Genomic DNA, 20,007 nt, shown 5'->3' with positions numbered 1-20,007 from the left:
ACCATTAGACACAATATACTGTACATGCCAACAGATTGTTAAAGGTTTTGCAACACCAATAAAAATGCATTGGGTGTAATATATGCTGATGGTGCTCTAACAGGAATGGTATGTTCCAATCAGATAAGATTAAAATTTTGCTTTTCAACAAACACTCCAGTTAGGCTTGGTGTAAAACAAAGGATTTTATTTTCCAATGTCCTTGTTAAAATTAATTTCATCGTGAATACTGCCAATTCCAGTACATTTTAAATATACACTGAAAATTTTGATGTCTTTCATTGCAATATTTACCTAACTCAACATAGTTTACCAGAAAAATTCAACTTTCTGCCACGAACTTCTTCTTGGTGAAAACTTCTTGGGCAGGCTGAAGAGACCCAAAACGGCCAGACAAAAAGTATCGTTACTGTTTATACTCCAACCTTATGTCTTCTGGAAGAATAAGCGTTGAAAAGGGGGTTCTACAAAGTATAATAAGCAGTGGTGCCAATAACTTATTCACCAGCAATGAAGGATCAATCCAACTTAACAAATGTACACAAAAGGTGAGATTTTTTAATTCAAGAAAAAAAAAACACTAAGGACACTTTTACACCAAAGAAAAATATTTGCATTAAAAAAAAAAGAAAAAAGAACAGTACACCATGCAACCAAAGTGAATGAAAAGAACATTTTAATGGATATAATGTGTAAAAAAGCTATCATAGTGACAGTATGTAACAGTCATCTCTCACAGTATTAATGTTCAATTCAAGTCAATAATGCTGCCTCCAAGAACCCAATTAATAAAATTCTACTCCATTACAACATAATCCAGTGATATTTACAATAATATAGGTCTGTAAATGTAGAGGTCTGAAGGGCAATTATGAACACAAACTTAATATGTATAATAACATCAAGTTTCGTAAAGGACATGCAAACAATAACAGAATTTTGTATGAGGACGCTTTTTAAGGTTTGGTAACCTTCGTGGTCCCACACCAGTAGGAAGGCTCAAGATCAATCCGATAAAACAACTTAATATTAAAATAGCAGAATACATAACACATTTACAGAATTAAAGCATAAACTGGGCCCCATATATTTAGCCATCACAAATCTTATTTCTAAGTGGAAGGCTTTGTATGATGAGACATAAACAGAAACTGTGGGGAAAATGTATATAAAATAATAAAGATAACCTGTAAATAATAATAATAATAATAACTTTTTTACAAAATTGAAAAATTAAACACAAAACGAGGTCTGAGTGAGTTCCTCTCCCTCATAGAGGGAATCCGGACATGAATGTTTTGGGACTAGGACAGATGAACACAGTAATTCTGAGTCCACCATCTTAAAAAGGTCAACAGATTCAAGTGCAAACAATGGGCTCAGTTGGTTTCTAAGTCACAAAAGTGTGCAAAATGCGACACAGCTGTCAAACTATAAAGATGATTTAAAAAAAAATAAGCTTCTGAGTCAGAAGCTTTTTTTTTTTTTTTTTTTTGCTGTAAACTGATTGTAGCTGCCAGTAGTTACGCCAGACCCAGTGTGTAGATAGCCTGCTGATGCAGCTCAGAAAGATGGGAAACTTGGAGAATAGTTGTCCAGGATATATTCACCAACACCAACAAAATACATGACCTGTGCAATTCCAAACAGAGGTGCAATGACCAAAGCACGACAGCCTGCCCCCTTCAGGAAGGCGGACGGCCCCTCCTTCCTCATAATTTTACTGTCAAGACAAAAGGATGGGTATAATTAGAGCCAAGTATGACGAGGTAAGTATGCATCAGGTGATGGTGTAGAAAGAATGTGCCATCTTACCTCACACAATCCATAACTCCATTGTAGCTCTCCTCACTTGCTCCTTTGTTGAGGGACTGCAGTCTGGTCTTCACCACTGCAAAGAGAGAACATCCTTTAAAACTTGTTGCTACTGGTACTTGATGACAAACAGATGAAACGAAACCTACCATCACAAGGGTTGACTGCAACCGCAGCAGTAGATCCTGCAACACACCCTGACAAGAAGGCCCAGTAGAAGGGAGATGACTCTGCGGGGCTGGGTTTGCCCAGTCGGTTCAGGTTTGCAAACAATGGGAAGTAAACAATAGAAAAGGGTACATCCCTGAAAGAAATAGAACAAAATCTTCATTAGTAAATGTTAAACGTTTGATTTTTTTCTTTTATATGGAGTGGGGGGAAAAAAAGCTGTTTTTGAATAAAAATGAGCTTCACCTCATCAGTGTTGCCCCCAGGCCCTTGTACAGGCCCTGGATGCCCTGTTTTTGCAGGAGTTCCTTCGCAATCTGCGTTGCCGACACGGCTCTTGGTGCAGACATCACAGGGCCGGAGTTGTACGAGCGGCTCAGCACCGTGTTTGTCACCGCCAGCTTTGTGGGAGAAATCATCACTGGTTTCTGTTGTTGGGCCGCTTGAACAAAAAAAAAACAAAACACATTAAAAACATTACAAATTCAAAAATTAGGTTATAGGATGAAGTACCTTCTCCGTTACTTAGTGGTTTTCTTACCAATTCTGCCCGCATCCTGTAGCTGGATTTTGAGCATTTCCATGGGGGTAGTAACAATAACTTGGCACATGCCTGCACCACACCCTGCTAGCATTTCTTTGAATACTGTTAAGCCTTTTCTGTTAACAGAAAACAATGAGTCAGACATAAGTCATGACACATTAAATTTCTAACAGATACTAGACAAGTTCACTCACCCGTCCTTGGAAAGGTGATGGCGGAAGAGGTCATTAGCTGCCAGCTTGATGGCCTTCTCAGGGGTAACCAAAGTCAAGTTTACTGCTGCCCCTAAGGAACAAACAAATTCACAATTAGCATTGATGTCACAATCTAGTTTCCAATAACAGAGAAACAACATTGCCTGACAATATTTTTATAACCTCATAAAATAGAACTCAACTTAAAGCTGATTCAATAACTGGCATCTCATGAAACATTACACTTAAGCACTGTTTTAAAGGAAATGACAAGAAGGCAGAAAAGGAATGGTAAAAGACAAATAAAACAAACTTAAAGTCTAAAATTCAGACAAGTTTTTCCTTTTTAAAATGAGTCAAATAAAGTATGTAAACATGTTAACTGCAACACAGAAAATGAATCAAAAGTTGTTAGTGACAAGACAGGCTGACTTGAACACTATACACATATTTCAGACTTTGGACAAACTTGCAAAGTTATCTGTTGTATTAAAACATAAAAAAAACAAAAAAAACTTTAGTTCAGACCAGATTAATTTGCAAGATCAAACAAAGACTGTAATGTTATAGTCAAGGAAAGAACAAGCAATGACAGGATGATAGGACAGTGAAGAGACAACCAAGTAGTTAATGACAAGAAGTCAAATTACAGAATAGATGGCAAAACATAAAACTTGAGCCTATAGTTTTAAGTAGAGCAATATTGTAAGAACCATTAATATTTGCCTCCAGCGTGGCTGCGCCTTATCGGCTAGCCTTCAATATCCCAGGGGGACCCAAGTCTGTAATATGGAAAAACACAGATGCAAACAACAGCATTCCTCACAAGAGCAAACGCCTAGCCTAATGTTCTCCTTTTTTTATGCAGATTTAAACACATTTTTTTTAAAAGAAAAAAAACCCACAGTGTGTGGTACCGTGTTTAACAGCATCAATAAATTGGAATTGGTTTTGACATTTACTTTGATTTTATTTCAAAAACCAAGAATAGAATTACTGCACAACAGCTAGACACGGAGCTTACCATTTTCCTAAAATTAATCCTATAAAAATGGAACTTCCACATGTGCTAACCTAAAGCGTCTTAATAATCAGGTGTATAATCTTACCTCTGTACATTCCAAAGTATCCCTCTGATCGAATAGTTTTGACAAGGCAGTCCATCCTTCATTAAACAAAAACAAAGAAACATTAACTTTAAACTTGCATTAACTTTAAACATTACATAAACTTGCTGCACAAGGGAACAGAAGATTCTAGAATATTCATTTGGGCTGTAAAATTCCACTCAAATGAGCTAAACGACTTCCTGAAAAAAAAAAAAACTGTGTCAACAATGTGAAGCTGTCACAATCCATCAGGTCAGGACACGGTGACTGGTATTCCATTAATGCGTCATTGTGGAATTAGAAAGGATAGCACCAGATTAAACACAGAGACCACACATCAGTGTTGTGTAGATTGTAGCTATAAATACTTACATGCTCTTGTAGACTTGCTGCCCACTTCTTTGGTTCTGTAACCTGGTCTTAGCCAAGTCAACAGGGAAGACACATGTAACCCCAACAATGCCGGCAATACCGCCATTAATGAGCTTGGCAGGGAGGCTGAAAGGTAACACAGAAAACTGTTTTACTAAAGCGCAATGAACACATTACTTATTTAAAATAATCCAAATAAAAAAATATTACAAAGCAAAACTCTAAGATTACTTTTTATAGATAATTCTGTTGAGGTCAATATTATGAGGAGCAGGAAAACAGTGAATGAGACTTACCTGATCTGCTGCTGAGACATGCTGACTTTTATATGTCACTAGTGACGATAGAAGATGCAAAAATGGAGAGATGTAGAATCAAGTGTTTGCCGTTAAGCTGGTAAATAGTGTCCTGGAGAGATAAAAGCAAAAAGTCAACAGAATCCTGAGTAGCCACAGACTTTTAAACACTGAACTTATCCCACCCACCCAGAGCTGCGGGTTTAAACTTATCTATATGCCTCAGAGTCACATGGTTGTGATGTACCGACTCACCACAACGTGGGCGTGTTCTATTTACATTCCGGAACGCCTTAAAAGGGCATTCCAGCCTTCCATAGAAATTTTACAGAAATTTACTGGCTACAAGTTAGATAACTCGAGATCTAAAACACGTTTCTTCGTAAGGAAAGTGTCTTCATATAGCACATATCTAAATTAGAAGGACAAGTTTACTTAATAATTTCAATAACTGAATTCCTTCTCCGGCATTAGATTATAATAAAAGTTTGACAGCAAATAATTTTCTTACTTCAGAACAACTGAAAACGTATCATGGTGGCAAACAATACTAACCAATACTAAGACCTTACGGCGTTTGCTGCTTGCAAACAGCAATATACTTTACTCTAGCAAGTAACGTAAAGCATCCATTCAAACCATCACAGTCCGCCAAACTAAAGACAGCTAAGAACTCAAATTCGATTATTTAAAATCAATTCTTGATTCGCTAAAACGTAAATATAGCAAGGTACTTACCAAGTAATTGTCGTATGCAGATTTAAGAAAAGTTTTAAGCCGTTAAAGTGTATTTCGCTTTCAACCACTTTTCACCTCCGCTTTACAGCAATGAATAGACCGACTGGAACTTTCCACTGGTCTTATTATGGCAAGGACTGTTACGGCATACGCCTTAATGACAACCAATCAAAGTTCAGATATCGTTCCTCGTTTCGTCCTTATTGGCCGATCGATCCGTCAGTTAAAATGTTGAGCCAATCAGAGCCCGGAAAATGGAACGAGTGAGTGACTGGAACGAGGCAGATAGCGGGGGTTACATGTAAAAAAGAATCTATTGTTTAAAAAGCTCAAAATTTAATTTACAATTAAAATGCATGAATAGAAAAGCTTGGGGCTAGACTCTCAAAATATATTTTTCATTCTTAACATACTTCTAGTCTTGGGTCTAGTCACGGCTAAGATTAACTGGGTCCTACTAAATATGTCATGGCTAAAGAGCCCTGAGGCGTGGGTGTTGATGGATCCACAAAGGGGAACTAGATCTTTCTGTTCTCTATTCTATGCTACTCCGGATCAGCTTATATTTTTTACAAATGTACTTATTTTAAGCAAAACATGTTTGTTTAAAGAACTCACATTTTAAATTTGTGTAGTTATGCAAAATAAAGCTTATGGAAGCGCCACTTTGTTTTCAGATCAATGTATTAATTTATTGATTTTTTTAAGGATTGTCTCCATGCTAATAAAGTTGTCATTCCTTCAAGAATAGTAATAGTAGTATCATAGGCTTATTTTAACAAGACTATATATACTCTTGCCCTGCTTCCTTTTCACTATTCAACTTTCAGTGTAAATGAGAACGATAGATATCTTGATTTAATGCATAAGGGGTATTTGTATGTTATATCTTTAAAAAAGACTTGGTGCTTCGGATAGCATTACTTTTATTTGAAAATTCCAGTACTGATTTTTTAAATATAATGTACTAATCTATGTCCTTCCCTTCTTTTGCATGATTAAAAAAGTATATTTCTTCATAGGTGCTGAAATGTAACTTAAGTTTTGAGGATGTGCTTGCAGGTTTAGAATTTTACAGAAAATCTTCTTTATACTCAGTATATAAATAAATACTGCTAGAACACTGATAATATCGCCTCTTTAAAATAATATGAATACCATGTATCTTGAGACTTGTGATTGGCAATGTGGTAAATTCTAGAAAAGTTTCTGTTTTAGGTTACTGGAAACAGTTTGGAATATTACAAGCTGAATGCTAAACACAGGAGGATTTTTCTGGAAAGGTTTGAAAAATATTCTGAGAAATTACCAGGAACCGGTTCTATGTATATAACCCAAGGCTAAAAGCTTGTGTAACACAGAGTGGTGCACACTATTTGCAAGTCAAGCAAGTACTTTTTGCAGAGCTGGCATCAACTTCAATCAGTTATTAGCATTAATAGACAACCAGTTGACACGTATGGGGGAAAAAAAATCAAATTAAGGCTTTAGTAGATTAAAGCCTTGATAAATTAAAAACATATTGGGGCAGGCAGTGCAGTAATACTTTAATCTTTGCTAAAGTTTTGGCCTTTTTGACAAGCATGCAATTACACAGATTTGTTTCTACCGATTAAATAAAATTGCATGTTGAAATTTTTGGTTCTCACAAATTTAAAAAGTATCTAATGTAGCTCAGCAGCCAAATGTCAGAGTCTTTATCTATTACAGCAACTTAACATATTTTAAATAGGAGCTGACTGACTAAAGGAAGTATAATCTGTTACTTCTTCGCTTGCATGTGTCAGGTGTTACTCACTAAGCAAATACCAAGAGCACATTTCTCAGGATCAAAAATATATGTTCCTAATGTAATACTAATCTTGTGGCACACTGTAAGCTGTCAGGAGTTCTTTCAACATGTCACTGCTTTGCACGGTCAAAAGTGTATGATGTTTGACTGAAAAAGTGATCGGCATGTTCACCACATAGCTGTGCAGTGCTGAGGCAAGCAAATTCCTTTGGAATCTCTGTTTCATCCTTTAGGTTACTAGGGTTTACAAAACACAACTACAGCCCGCCAGTCTAAGCCACAGTGACCTATCACATGTTAGGTTTAAGAGTCATATCCGAACAACTTTGTAAATCCTATGAGCCAGTTTTATTTTGAGTGCTTCCTTTGTACTCCAGTGTTTCACCAGAAGTAGATTCAGGAAGAGAGAGATGATCTAGCTCAACTTGTTGGAACTTGAAAAAGAACAGATATTTGTAATTGTAGGTCTTTATAGGTCTTTGTATCGTGTAAAGCACTTTGAGCTGCCCTGTTACTGAAATGTACTATGCAAATAAACTTGACTTGATTTTATGTTCTTGTGGGATTTTGTAGGCAAACACACTTGGTCGTGAGTACAAACAAAGAAACAAATAAACAAACCCAATGCTAACTGGAGCAGTAGTGATTCAGGAAAAGAAAGTGAGAAGAGCAATCTATGAAGAAGTATTCAGTATATTATGAAATATTGTAGGATGAGCAAAATCTATCCTTTCTCTTACTTTTCTGTTTTGCTTGCTTTGTAAAACCCTTTGGCTAATGCTTGGGTTTGCAAAGTGCCATAATTTAAGTGAAGGTGAGCTGGCAGCTGAGATCTGTCTTCCATTCCACTTTTAGATACTGTAGGAATCTCCACTAATACCTGCTGCCTGAGAAAGACACACAAATTTTGGGTGCTAACCTCAGATATTATTCATTCACCCAGCACATTCTGTTTTAAAATAACCTTTTATTTTTACTAACTTTATGCCTGTGACTGGAAGTAATATTAACATGTTGGAGGAGCCGAGGCAGAGTCACAACTTGAATATGAGCTAAACAATGTGACAATCCACAAAGACAAAGCATCAAAATACCAATACAAACATCCAAAGTACCGCCAGCAATGATGAGAACGGTTTGATTACTTTGATGATGGTAAATATTTTTTTCAGGTACAGATAATTTTATACCCAGATAAATAATTTTCCACCTGCAATTCTTTTAATAAAATATGAGTGGCCAACGGAATAAAACTGAAACTGATCAATTGTTAGCTTTTCCTCTGGGATATCCTGATGTTAAAAATCAAAATGGCCATACCTATTTTCATTTCTTCTTTTTTCCTCCATTGTATATGACTGTTTGAGAGAACCCATTCTAAAATCTACATGAGTCAGACTAGTAACTTCACAAATATTCTCTCTCCTGTGTCACAAGACTTTAATGTAGTGCTTATTTATGTCAGCTGACTGCAAAGTCAAACAGAGGATCAGGTTTTTAGGGTGTGTCATTGTAAATACTTTGTAGAGCAGTTTTTAGCCCATATTTTCTTATAAACTGGATTTAATTTCTGGTTCTAATATACATCTTTAACAAAGTTAATATAGACTTTCAATTTTGGCTCTTGGAAATTCCTTTTAACAAAGCAGAAACACTCTGGAAATCTAATTTGGGGCCCTTTAGTTATTTTATATTTAAGTAAATTTGTGAGAATCTCTGAGTTTTAGAACCAACAAAAAGCATTAAAATATCCTCATGTTTTAGGAAAATATATTTAAAAGCTTCATATAATCAGTGATTATGAAAGACCAATGTCACGTCACCCCAGAGGATGACTCTATGAAACATTGTCTCACTCAAAGTTCTGAGCTATTTATACTCTCCAGCTGTCTCTGAAACTCCCTTTGTGGACATTCTACTAGCATAAACCCCATTTAGGGTGAGATATAGACACTGCTAACAAACAGACATATTCAATGTGCTGTTTAGAATAGCCTGTAAACAGTGTGCCAAGTCTTTCAGATTTTATATCTGCCTGTTTAATCCCATTCAAAAGAAGAGTTGTGTCAACAATCACATACTTCTCTGAATGACTTCACAGGTGTCGTGGAAAAAAACAGAGGCCTGACTGTAAATATAGAATCAGGAGGTGACCTGCTGATGCAAACAGCCTTGGGTTTGTTATATAGTGAACACACAGCTACGGTAAGAAACAGAATGTGATTAACTCAAGGACATCTGATTCAGAGAGCCATTTAGATGATGAAGTTTTAATTGGTTTGTATTCAGAGAATCTATTTAACAGTAAATAATAAAAGTCTGGAAGACAGTATGGAAACGATGCTAAGAAAAATATGTGGAATTCACTGTAAACTAAGACGTCAAACTATAACTTTATTAGTCAACAATCAGATTAAATAGAATGAAACAGTGCATCTTTATTTTCTTACATAAACAGAAGAATTAAAATGGGATCATGTAGTTGCTTTGACCAGGATAAGGATAAACGCGCCTGACTGGTTTAGCACAGTTAGCATCGTAGCTGTTGAGTCTGAGAGTGCATTCATCCCTGTCAGTTCTGCAGGCACCACAGTGGCAGCTGATAGCTACTGGGTAGGTATATGCAGGGTTGGAGTCGATAGCACAGCCAGGCAGAATGACTGTGCGATATTCCACCTTATCATAGGTGCAGCTTCTCTGAACAACAAAGCGTGAGCGGAAAATATCCCTCATGTTGCTGTCCTGTATGATACACAAACACATGGGAAACAACTGATGAATGAACCTGTGAAAAACCCATTTAACTGGGACACAAACATACAAAGAGTTTGTATCTATATTTGAGTTTCCAAATAATATACTAGAAATAATAGCTAATCTTACCAAATTTATGAGTAAACTAGAAAACTGGCCAACAAAAGATTTGTCAGAATGATTAATCAAAAACTACACAACTACTATGCATGAAACTGTAACTAATAGACTTAGGTCATAGCAGAAGTAATTAATCCATTTTTATTTTTCTCAACACAGTCAGGAAATGCATTTTCTCTTTGCATTTTTGACTCATTTTGATCAAAACTTTATTTTTAAACTTATACAGAATTAATTGAAATCTGAGAATTCTGAGTAAATTACCTCATCTTGGGGTTTACATTATATGACATCTATGCGACAAACTGTTACTTTTTCACAAGGTAAAATTACAAGCATTTTCTCTGTTACTACAAAGAAATACATACCCTTGTGAAACAAACTCCCATGCAGATAGTAGTGTTGATCGCCACACAATAGTCACATTCTGGCTTTTCCACGAACAATGTGAACTCTGTGGGAAGACACATGGGAACAACTGGATAAATCAGCAGAAAAAGAACCCAGCAGCTGAACGCTGATGTCTCCATTTTCAGCCAGGTGGTTTACCCTTAACCAGGTTTGTTCCTGCAAAGTAATGAAAGACAAGCAAAGCAAAAAACATAGGATTACATCAAATGACTTTTCTTTTCTTTGTTCAACAGAATCAAGTTTAAGAGATGCAGTCACTTACAGATCTAGTAATGTTCTGAGTCTGAACATTCTAGATGAACTGTATAGATATATATACAAACATAATCTAATCCATGTTAATCCAAGCTATTATCGTCTATCTGTGACGAAAGAGGTGCACTGAACTTTTAGCCCATTTTGTAGATGACATGAACATATTGATGTTCTTAATGAATAACATGATGAAAACAACAATGTAATTCTGTCCGAAAGCAGTCTCTAATCCAGTGTCCACTAGATGTCACAAAGTGCCACAAATCTTGTGCTAGAAACAATGTGTAAGCTATGAGGGGTTACATAAGCCAAAGAGCAGGTTTAATCACTTTATTCAAAACAAATCAGCCGTTTTTGGATTAAAAATTAACAGAAGTTAAGATGCAATAATGTCTTTGTGTGCATTATTGTGTGTCTGAATTATGTTTTTGGTTGGTGTGAGTTAAAAACAGACGTCAGCAAATATGTAAGCTGGTAAAAACAAATTGGCAGAGCACACACTTTTCATTCAGGTTTATCTAATCTGCTTTCATAGTGGGCATTGGCAGTGAAGCCATCGGTCGCAAAAAAACTACTGATAAATAAAAACTAGAAAAAAACATCCAACAAAATGTTTATATTGGAATTTCTTATCTGTAATTTTAAGTAATGATTGACCAGACTAGTCAAAGTGTCTTGGAAACATTAAGTGATTTCAAAGCAAAATGCAGCAGTTTTGAATGCACTGATGTTTCGGTGCTTATCTACTGTTAGTTTTTAATTCACTTGGATTCATACAGACAAACAAACACACAGTAAATGTGTTTCATGTAAAATGGACATGTTGACAAGGTTATACTCATTCCTCTCTTATATCACAATTGTTTACACAGTATTGTCAACATCTCATAATATTTATCTTTGCACACTATTAGACTTATCCTTTATCAGTGACAAAGAATAATGTATGTCTGAGTGTGAATCAGTGTTAGTGTAACAGGGTAACTCATTGCTTTTCTACATAAATCTTACATAATATATAAATCTATATACATCTTATGAAAACATTATTAGCATCTGTCATTATTATTAAACACTTAAATTATTGTTGCTTGTTCTACAGCAGACATACTAAAATATAAAATCTTATGGTAGCAAAAACTTATTTGACACATACTTAAAAAGACAAAAGCTTAAATCTTTATAAATAGTATGTCTGAAATTATATATTTTTGTTCTAAGCTGAATATTCATTTTACAAATTAGTCATTATTTTTGAAATAACATGCTGGAAAGGTAACGAAAGATGACAACACTAAGTAAAGTAATAGTATCACAAGTGACAATATGATATAGAGGAAGGAGTGAAGACCAAACCCTGAAGACTCAACTTTCCCTCCCCCTTGAATTTTTTATTTAACCAAAAGGTACTGTGTAACCAGGAGACACAAACAGCCCTACCATCAATGTGTCACCGCATCACTTTATTTTACACAGAAAATAGATTTACTGTCAGCAAAGAACCTTTTAATTGTCACCAGTGCGCAACCGGAGACGCACCAACAGATCGTTTTCTTTTATAATCTCTGAAATTATACCAGGCTTCACTGCCTTGTGTCCTTGATGGATCATTAACCTAAGTGAACTAATCTTTATTGTCTGCTGGATGCATTAGAGCTGACCAGACTACTTCCAGTTGCAAGAGAGGTAGTGGAACTATCAATGAACTACTGATCACTGAAGTGACAAAGTTAAGGTAAGGTAGAACTGAAGTCTTTAAGTGGTTGGAAGCATCAACACTTTGTGAAGGTTTGAGGAGATATTTTTAAGAGTACAGGTAAGTTAAAATGAATTTGACAATTTATTCAATAAAAAAGAAGCTTCTTTTCTATCTTCAATGTAGTTTTTTATAATGCTGTAATGGTTTAGATGTACCTTCAGCAAGATTGTATTTTCCAAGTATAATTTTTCTTTACTGTGATTTTAGGTTCAAAAAAACTTCCACTTCTTTCGTAAATCAACAATGGTTGGAACAGGTGGCCCAGTGGCCACTTTCTCTCCTTGGGATTATGTGGTGTTTGCTGGAACGATTGTGGGAGCAGCCAGCATCGGCCTTTTCCAAGCCATCCGGGGCCGGAAGGAGACCAGCAGTGCAGAGTTTTTGTTAGGTGGACGACAAATGACAGCTGTGCCAGTCGCCATGTCCCTGACAGCCAGTTTCATGTCTGGCATCACAGTAATTGGCACACCTGCAGAGGCATACCGGTTTGGTATTGCCTTCTGGATCTTTGGTTTTTCTTATGCCATCATGTCTGTCATCACTGCTGAATTATTTGTACCGCTTTTCTACCGACTTGGGATCACCAGTGCCTATGAGGTAGGAACATGCTATACATTCTAAACTATTGTATACTAGGAGAAAGCATCTGACTATTTTCTTTGTTAAACCATCTAACAATAAACTGTGACTTAATGGCTAAAAAGGTTTTTAAGGTTATTCTGTAGGAAGGTTCTGTGTTAGTAACAGCCTTCCAAAAAACATAATGTCTTCAAAACATCTTTGGTTCAATCAGAACAAGCTCAAGATAGCACACTTTGAGTGGGACAAAATACCTTTTATATATTTTTAAGATTAGCAACAAAAAAAAGAAGATTAACAGAACATTAAAGCTAGGACTTGCATTGTGTTTCTGTGTTTGATATGATGTAAAGCACTTTGAAATGCCTTGCTGCTGAAATGTGCTATACAAATAAAATTTGATTTGATTTTGACTTCAAGAAACTGAAACAAGTCTAGAAAAGACTTGACAAATGCCTCATCCTTGTATCAGCTGATTTATTTACTTTTGTCAAGATCCTTACAGTAATGAACTCATAGTTTATCAAATATTTTTGTAGCTGCAAGAACAGAACCAGGAAAAACTGCTGAAATTATGGGAATATAGATGGATTGTTACAAGCTCTTTGACATTTTACGAGTAAGACATCCCAGCGTGAAAGTGCTGTTTAGATGCTTAAATAATTTGTGACTCACCTTTTACTGGGTAAAAAAGTCAGGTAAAACATATAAATTCAATGCTAATATGAGATCTGAAAAACGCAAGAAAAAAATCTCAAGATCATATAAAATGAAATACAAATTCTGGAAATTTACTGAAAACGGGGACAAAATTGTATGTTGTTTTTCAAATTCTCTATATGCCAGGAATGATGGCATAGTCATTTGAATGATGTTCACACGTGGATTATTTTTTTTATTTTTAGTACCTTGAACGGCGCTTCAATCGGACAATCCGGATGATCGGAACATCCATGTACATTGTGCAGACGGTAACCCATGCATTCTTAATTAAAATAGGATAATCAGTTGGAACAATCATAAATATTAAGATTACTGATGCAATATAAAATTCTAAAAGAATTTTATGATGCACATGTAAAACAACAAACAACATCTGTTCTTTTCTCATTTTGATTTCATCATTACTGATTCTAGATACCTGTGCCATGACGATATAAATATGACCACATTTGTGTTTGGAACTAATTCATTAATGGTCCTGCTTTTCAGGCTCTCTACACGGGCTTAGTTATTTATGCTCCAGCTCTTGCACTAAACCAAAGTAAGTCTTAACACACAAAAGTTTGGTCTGATCTTCTCATGCAGATACAGCTGTTATAAATCCAAAATAAAAGATAGCAGAAAGTTACATAATGTATATTTATTTATAATGGAGAATTTTCCAAATTGCATAGTTACCGGGCTGGATCTCTGGGGAGTGCTGGTGGCAACGGGGGTAGTGTGCATCATCTATTGTACTCTGGTTCGTATTGTCTTATTATGTCAAAAAGAAGTATCTATTCCACATTATTTAATTCATGTTTGAAATAAATTAAATGGAGAATGAAACATTTAACTTAAAGTTTGCCATTCTGTTCTATTGAGTTCTTCCAAAAAATACTGCATTTGAGCTCTGGGGTTCTCAAATCATATTGGAGCTTGTAATACAACTAATATTCATTATTCAGTTCATAGTATGAATGTTTATTGAACCATAACCTTGATCAAGTCCTGAACATTCAAGAATGACCTAAATTAGCATCAAAGTTGCCCTGCCTCATCATATGAATTCTGTCACAGGGTGGCCTGAAAGCAGTTATCTGGACAGACGTACTGCAGATGGTGATCATGCTGGCAGGATTTGTAGCTGTAATAGCAAGAGGAGCCGTAGTACAAGGAGGTCTAGCAAAAATTTGGGAAGATGCTGCAGCAGGAGGCCGACTGGTAGCTTTTGAGTATGTTAATAACAATCATTTTAAATACTTTTTGACATCAAAAGAGCCTCTTTTTCCAAAACAGAGTATTCAAGATATTCAAGAAAACTTGAACAGACTTGAATAGAATATCAGTTCATTTTGCAAAATATAAAAAAAGAAAGCTGAGAGCAAAAAAAAAAAAAAAACTGTGCCGTGTTTGGACATGTTCTAAGCTCTCTCTCTCTCATTTTTTTCACAGCTTTGACCCAGATCCTCTCAAGCGGCACACTTTTTGGACTATAGTGATTGGTGGTAGCATAATGTGGGTGTCTATCTACTCAATTAACCAGTCCCAGGTGCAGCGCTATATCTCCTGCAAAACCTTGGGACAAGCCAAGTTGTGAGTATCACTCAAATAAAATGCAAATAATCCTCTGGCAGTGAGCAAAAATTCAAGCACTAACAGGTCATGTTTCCCTCAGGTCTCTGTATATCAACATGATTGGTTTATGGGCGACAGTGAGTCTTGCTATGTTCTCTGGTCTTACAATGTACTCCATTTACAAGAACTGTGACCCACTTTCAAATGGGGATATAGGTACTTCTGACCAGGTGACTATAGTATTTTTACGTTGCTTATCTTCCCATGCACAATATGCTTTTTAATTGGGTAACAAAGCACAGGTTGACAATAGTATTGGCTTGTATTTGTGAACCAGTTGCTGCCATACCTTGTGATGGATATTCTGGCAGTCTATCCTGGAATTCCAGGCCTGTTCGTGGCTGCAGCTTACAGCGGTACCCTCAGGTAAGGCTTGAGACCAAGAAGGAATAAAAGTGAAATTACTTCCAGAAATTATGTGGTGATAAGGAAATGTTTCCTCCTGATAAGAGGTAAATTTAAACTATAAAACATTCAAGACACGACTTTGTCTAACCAATGTATGAGTGTGTGCTAAGACATTAAACATAGGAATTTGCATGGCACCTTATACTAATCTTTGCAGCCATTTAAATTTATCCATTTCTGATTTGTTAAGTTTCTGAAACTTTACCTCTGCACTTCTTTCAGCACAGTGTCCTCAAGTATTAATGCTCTTGTTGCTGTCACTGTGGAAGATTTCATATATCCATTCTACAAAGATTTCACACAAAAACAAGTTACCTGGATGAACATGGGCCTGAGTGAGTTCTACCTACCTACCTGCCTGCCTGCCTACTTACTAATCTATCTATCTAGATGGACAGACAGCAACCACAAAGTACATTAGCTGTTGACTCCTTACAGTTAAGACCAATGAAAAGCCACAAATGACATTATCTATAATCTTAGTTGTTGTTTTCATTGGTAGATAACAACAGTCTGAACTTCCAGTACACTGTATGGTAGAGTAGTCACAGCACTGACTTTCCATAAGCTGAATTGCGCCAGGCTGGATAACTTGCAGCAGACAGGTTAACATGAAGTGTTTCTCTTTACTGATTTACTGAGAAATGCTTAAGCAGGTAATCTGGTTCTCAGAAATTCTTTTGAAACCCAAATGAAGGGCTGAGCTCTCCTTGTGAGAGAAATTTGATATACCTTACTTGACTTAATATAAAAATGTATTAGGTAGGCCTGACTGCACAGGAAAACACATAAACTTTTAAATTTACTAGGCTGCATGGCCCAGGTCTTGTTCATAAGTACTTTCTAATCAAAATATCTAAATAAAAAAAAACGTATTAGAATAGAAATGTCCTTTCTGTGCAACCGTAGAAAAGGGACGATTAAACTGTTGCTGATTTTTATCTTTGCCTACGTTTGACTGCTTTGTTTTTTTATTATTATTTTATTTTGCCAACACCCAGGTGTGTTTTTTGGATTCCTGTGTATTGGAATGGCTGGAGTTGCTTCAGCAATGGGAAGTGTTCTGCAGGTAAAATTGTGTTAGAATAAAGCAATATTGTTACAGTTAATTATAGTTCTACAGCACCATCAAGTGGTACTTCTTAAGCACTACAAGTTAACATTTTGTCTATTTTCAGGCAGCTCTGTCCATATTTGGCATGATCAGTGGACCTCTTCTTGGCCTCTATCTATTAGGCATGCTTTTCCGCACAGCAAACTCAACAGTGAGTATTTCATTGTCATGGGATGTTTTCTTGCACAACTGAACCTTAAGAAAACAGAAAATATGCAGTAGCAAAACAGGAATGTGACACCCTGAGGTGGAAGTTGACTGAGGTCATATTTACCTTTCAGGGAGGACTGGGAGGATTGATCACTGGTCTGGCATTAACTTTGTGGGTGGGAATTGGAGCTCAGCTTTACCCTCCAACAGCTGACAAGACACTTCCCCTTTCACTCACCACTGCTGGCTGCAATAAAACAGTGGACCTAAACAGCACAACAGCATCTCCATGGACCAGCCCAGCAACTCTGACTCCACAACCAGAGTTAGTATTCTGTTTACAAAACAGAAACCTGCTTGTAAAACAATTTTGTTTTTTTCTTCTTTCTTTTTGCAACAATGTTTTTTTTCTTTTTTGAAATTAAAGTCAGACAGAAAATTATTCAGGCTTTAAAAACTAATTTGAAATATGTAATTCATCACTAAAAAATAAGCTTCAAGACATGTAATAACAGCAACAGTATTTTTTCTATTTTGTTTAAGCTTCATTCTTCTTGTACACCTATCAGGTGTAACATTATGACCCTGATTGGTTATGCTCAATAGATTGCAATGCAGTAGTCTACTCCGAAATCTTATCAGTAGTGTGAGCTAACGTAGCTTAGCTGTTTAATCAGACAAAATGTGCCAGCAGTGAATCAATGAGCCTTGACCAGATCCCTCCTGTTCTTTTCTTGTTTCAATTTGAAAATATACTGACCATATGACCTTTGATAAACTTGCTTAAATCCTTATGCTTGTACGTGTTTACTGCTTTGCAATTGTCACTTGACTATGAGTGTAACACACTCTAATTGAGGAAAACATACATAAACTTGTGGCAAAACTTTAAATCCATTTAGTTTACCTTCTATTTCTAGACGTACATGTTACTCTCAGATCTTTTAAGTGGTGTTATGGCTTTCAGTTGGATTTAGTAGGACTGAAATTCTTACTTATCAGCAGTTGTTTTAAGTACATTTTGCTGGAAGGCAAAATACTAAATCGATTTATTTTTAGTTTCAGGCCTCCTATAGCAGACTCCTGGTATTCTCTGTCCTATGTCTACTTTTCTCTTTTTGGCATGCTGACCACAATGGTGTCTGGCCTGCTCTTGAGCATAGTCACTGGTAAGGGTTTATTTCTAAAGGCTCTACTTTAAACAAACTAAAATTTCAAGTATATGTTTAATTTAAATGGTTGATCAAAAGTAAAACAACAATTTGATTATGTCTGTTTTATAGGCGGATGCAAGCAAAAGAAGCTGAACTCTGATCTCTTTGTGAGGAGGAGTGACTTGATATGCTTCAGTGGTTGCAACAGTTCAGAGGTAAAATGCTGACCTCGTCATGTTGTTAACTAATTAGTAACAGTTTACCAAGTGTGATCTTTTAATGTTCCTAATCTGACACTATTGTTAACTTCCTGCAGGTATCTGATGAAATGGATATAGCTCCAAAAGACCTTCATATGGGAGTTGACAACAAAGCATTTATGGCGATGGATGTAATGAAAGAGTCTGAACATGCCACAAAATTATAATACTATTATCTTTACTCACTTTATTAAACACATCTAAAATAATTTATGGATTTTTTGTAAAAAAAAAAAAAACAAAAAAGAAAAAAAAAGACTTAACAATGTTGTCTGTTATTGATCATATTGAAAACTTGCTATATTTTATCCACTATTTACACTCAAGAGTAAAAAGATCAAAATCAAAAACCATTATGTTCCTCATTGGGTACTTAAATAGAAAGGCATTCAAACAGCGCCTGGCTATCATATCTTTGTTTGCGTTGATTAAGATGCCTTCTGTTTTATGTTTTAGTGGTGTTGTTGCATTATTGCTATGTAACCTTTGCCATTATTTTGTTTTTATAGATGATTTTTAAAAACATATTTACCTGGCATTTATTCTGCTTTTTACTCTGAAACAAAAATACACTTATTGTGTTTTTAAAATATGTTGAAAGGCGTAATAGTTTTGAACATACCTTGACTTCTGCTTATTTTTCTATGAAACTGTGCACTCTTTATGAAAAATCTGAAAAATATTTCTACTTATTAATAAATATTTTCTACTGTTCAAATTTACCATGACTTCAAATGTTCACATAACATTCAGATAAACTCACTTTAGAGAACAATATACCACATGGTTGAAGTAAGAATAAAAGATGAAAGAAACTATGAGGAAATTTTTACAATGCAGTTGATGATTAGATAGCAATGTCTGTGTTTATTAATGGTAATAAAACATATTTTAGCTGAAGCGTAGAGTTTGAGCTTTGGACTGGCTGTAACCACCCCTTCATCTCCTTGGGAACAAACAAAAGAGGAAGTTTACAAAGAACTGCCCTGCCCACTTTTACCTGTTCCAGTGCCAGATAATCTTTTAGCTGTTCCAGGAAGAGAGCTAAGAGTCCGTAAAAGCAGACTTCAAACCAAGAAATTGAATAACATTACAATTTTCACTCCTTTCGATAAAATAAGGTGAGCTATCACTTTAATTCTGTAACAAAAAAAAAATCATTATTTAAATATGGTGTAGTCTTAGTTATACTGTAAATGAGTATAAAAGAATATGTTAAGTAATCACAAAATCTAAAGCATTTGTGCATAGCTATGCTCAGTCTTCTTAAATATGTTTCCTTCTGGACATATCTAAAATTTAAAAATATAAAGAACCTGCTTACAAAGGCACAATTTTTTTTACTGCTGTCTACAGTAAAAAGGGCTTGTCTACCTTTTTTACTGCTGGGATTTAAAAAATTTTAATCTTAAGGCAGAACTAAAACATTGCAAAAAGGATTGATTTTATCTGACAAGCATTTCCATGTTTTGCTTTCCAAAACAGGATTTAAGCTCTATGGAAACTATCGTGGCACCCCTGGTTTATTTCCTCCTGGTACTTTCTTTTAAAATGGCACACACGGACAACCAGAATGTAACCTTCACAACTCCTCCAAACCTTGGCTTAAACCTGACAGAATTCACTGTAGCATCAACTTCATTTAACTCAACTGTAACTCCAACTACTCTCTTAA

At 35.7% G+C, this 20,007-nt stretch overlaps 3 protein-coding genes across 5 annotated transcripts; 1 reads left to right on the top strand and 2 right to left on the bottom strand.

Annotated features, from left to right (window-relative positions):
• Positions 1-654: 654 nt before the first annotated feature.
• LOC102232063 (mitochondrial glutamate carrier 1-like) lies at positions 655-5,344 on the bottom strand. 2 transcript variants are annotated; one of them, XM_005813749.3, is made up of 10 exons: positions 5,237-5,344; positions 4,499-4,610; positions 4,203-4,328; positions 3,831-3,886; positions 2,722-2,812; positions 2,525-2,643; positions 2,230-2,425; positions 1,965-2,119; positions 1,816-1,891; positions 655-1,723 (listed from the first exon to the last, which is right to left on the bottom strand). In XM_005813749.3, the coding sequence occupies exons 2-10, from the start codon at positions 4,516-4,518 to the stop codon at positions 1,564-1,566; spliced, it is 999 nt and encodes a 332-aa protein (XP_005813806.1). In that variant the 5' UTR covers positions 4,519-4,610; positions 5,237-5,344; the 3' UTR covers positions 655-1,563. The 2 variants fall into 2 exon arrangements, with proteins under 2 accessions (XP_005813806.1, XP_023181290.1); XM_023325522.1 differs by lacking the exons at positions 4,499-4,610; positions 5,237-5,344 and having other exon boundaries at positions 2,722-3,503; positions 4,203-4,227.
• Positions 5,345-9,180: 3,836 nt separating this feature from the next.
• Positions 9,181-11,134, bottom strand: LOC102231810 (thyrotropin subunit beta-like). Its single transcript, XM_014474416.2, has 3 exons — positions 10,576-11,134; positions 10,271-10,469; positions 9,181-9,770 (listed from the first exon to the last, which is right to left on the bottom strand). The coding sequence occupies exons 2-3, from the start codon at positions 10,430-10,432 to the stop codon at positions 9,492-9,494; spliced, it is 441 nt and encodes a 146-aa protein (XP_014329902.1). The 5' UTR covers positions 10,433-10,469; positions 10,576-11,134; the 3' UTR covers positions 9,181-9,491.
• An 871-nt stretch (positions 11,135-12,005) lies between these two features.
• LOC102231544 (sodium-coupled monocarboxylate transporter 1-like) lies at positions 12,006-19,054 on the top strand. Of its 2 annotated transcripts, none has more exons than XM_023325395.1 (16): positions 12,006-12,303; positions 12,535-12,924; positions 13,812-13,877; positions 14,119-14,170; positions 14,304-14,371; positions 14,689-14,843; positions 15,064-15,204; positions 15,287-15,416; positions 15,524-15,612; positions 15,877-15,989; positions 16,656-16,723; positions 16,833-16,919; positions 17,050-17,243; positions 17,978-18,087; positions 18,202-18,287; positions 18,389-19,054. In XM_023325395.1, exons 2-16 carry the CDS (start codon positions 12,571-12,573, stop codon positions 18,497-18,499), a joined length of 1,824 nt encoding a protein of 607 aa, XP_023181163.1. In that variant the 5' UTR covers positions 12,006-12,303; positions 12,535-12,570; the 3' UTR covers positions 18,500-19,054. The 2 variants fall into 2 exon arrangements, with proteins under 2 accessions (XP_023181163.1, XP_023181162.1); XM_023325394.1 differs by having other exon boundaries at positions 12,006-12,384.
• Positions 19,055-20,007: the final 953 nt, after the last annotated feature.

Source organism: Xiphophorus maculatus, chromosome 20 (genome assembly GCF_002775205.1).
Source record: "Xiphophorus maculatus strain JP 163 A chromosome 20, X_maculatus-5.0-male, whole genome shotgun sequence".
In the NCBI taxonomy this organism is placed as follows: Eukaryota; Metazoa; Chordata; class Actinopteri; order Cyprinodontiformes; family Poeciliidae; genus Xiphophorus; species Xiphophorus maculatus.
Note: the sequence above shows the minus strand (reverse complement) of the source record. Positions and strands in the feature narration are given on the sequence as shown.

Bases quoted from the DNA above. Each gene is read 5' to 3' on its own strand.
- LOC102232063 (XM_005813749.3), bottom strand. From the start codon at position 4,518: ATGTCTCAGCAGCAGATCAG. The intron at 2,426-2,524 runs GTAAGAAAACCA...TTTTTGTTCAAG, and splicing joins ACAGGATGCGGGCAGAATTG to CGGCCCAACAACAGAAACCA. The intron at 2,120-2,229 runs GTGAAGCTCATT...TATTTCTTTCAG, and splicing joins CTGGGGGCAACACTGATGAG to GGATGTACCCTTTTCTATTG.
- LOC102231810 (XM_014474416.2), bottom strand. From the start codon at position 10,432: ATGGAGACATCAGCGTTCAGCTGCTGGGTTCTTTTTCTGCTGATTTAT. The intron at 9,771-10,270 runs GTATGTATTTCT...TGTATCATACAG, and splicing joins TGGGAGTTTGTTTCACAAGG to GACAGCAACATGAGGGATAT.
- LOC102231544 (XM_023325395.1), top strand. From the start codon at position 12,571: ATGGTTGGAACAGGTGGCCCAGTGGCCACTTTCTCTCCTTGGGATTAT. The intron at 16,920-17,049 runs GTGAGTATTTCA...TTTACCTTTCAG, and splicing joins TCCGCACAGCAAACTCAACA to GGAGGACTGGGAGGATTGAT. The intron at 18,288-18,388 runs GTAAAATGCTGA...AACTTCCTGCAG, and splicing joins GTGGTTGCAACAGTTCAGAG to GTATCTGATGAAATGGATAT.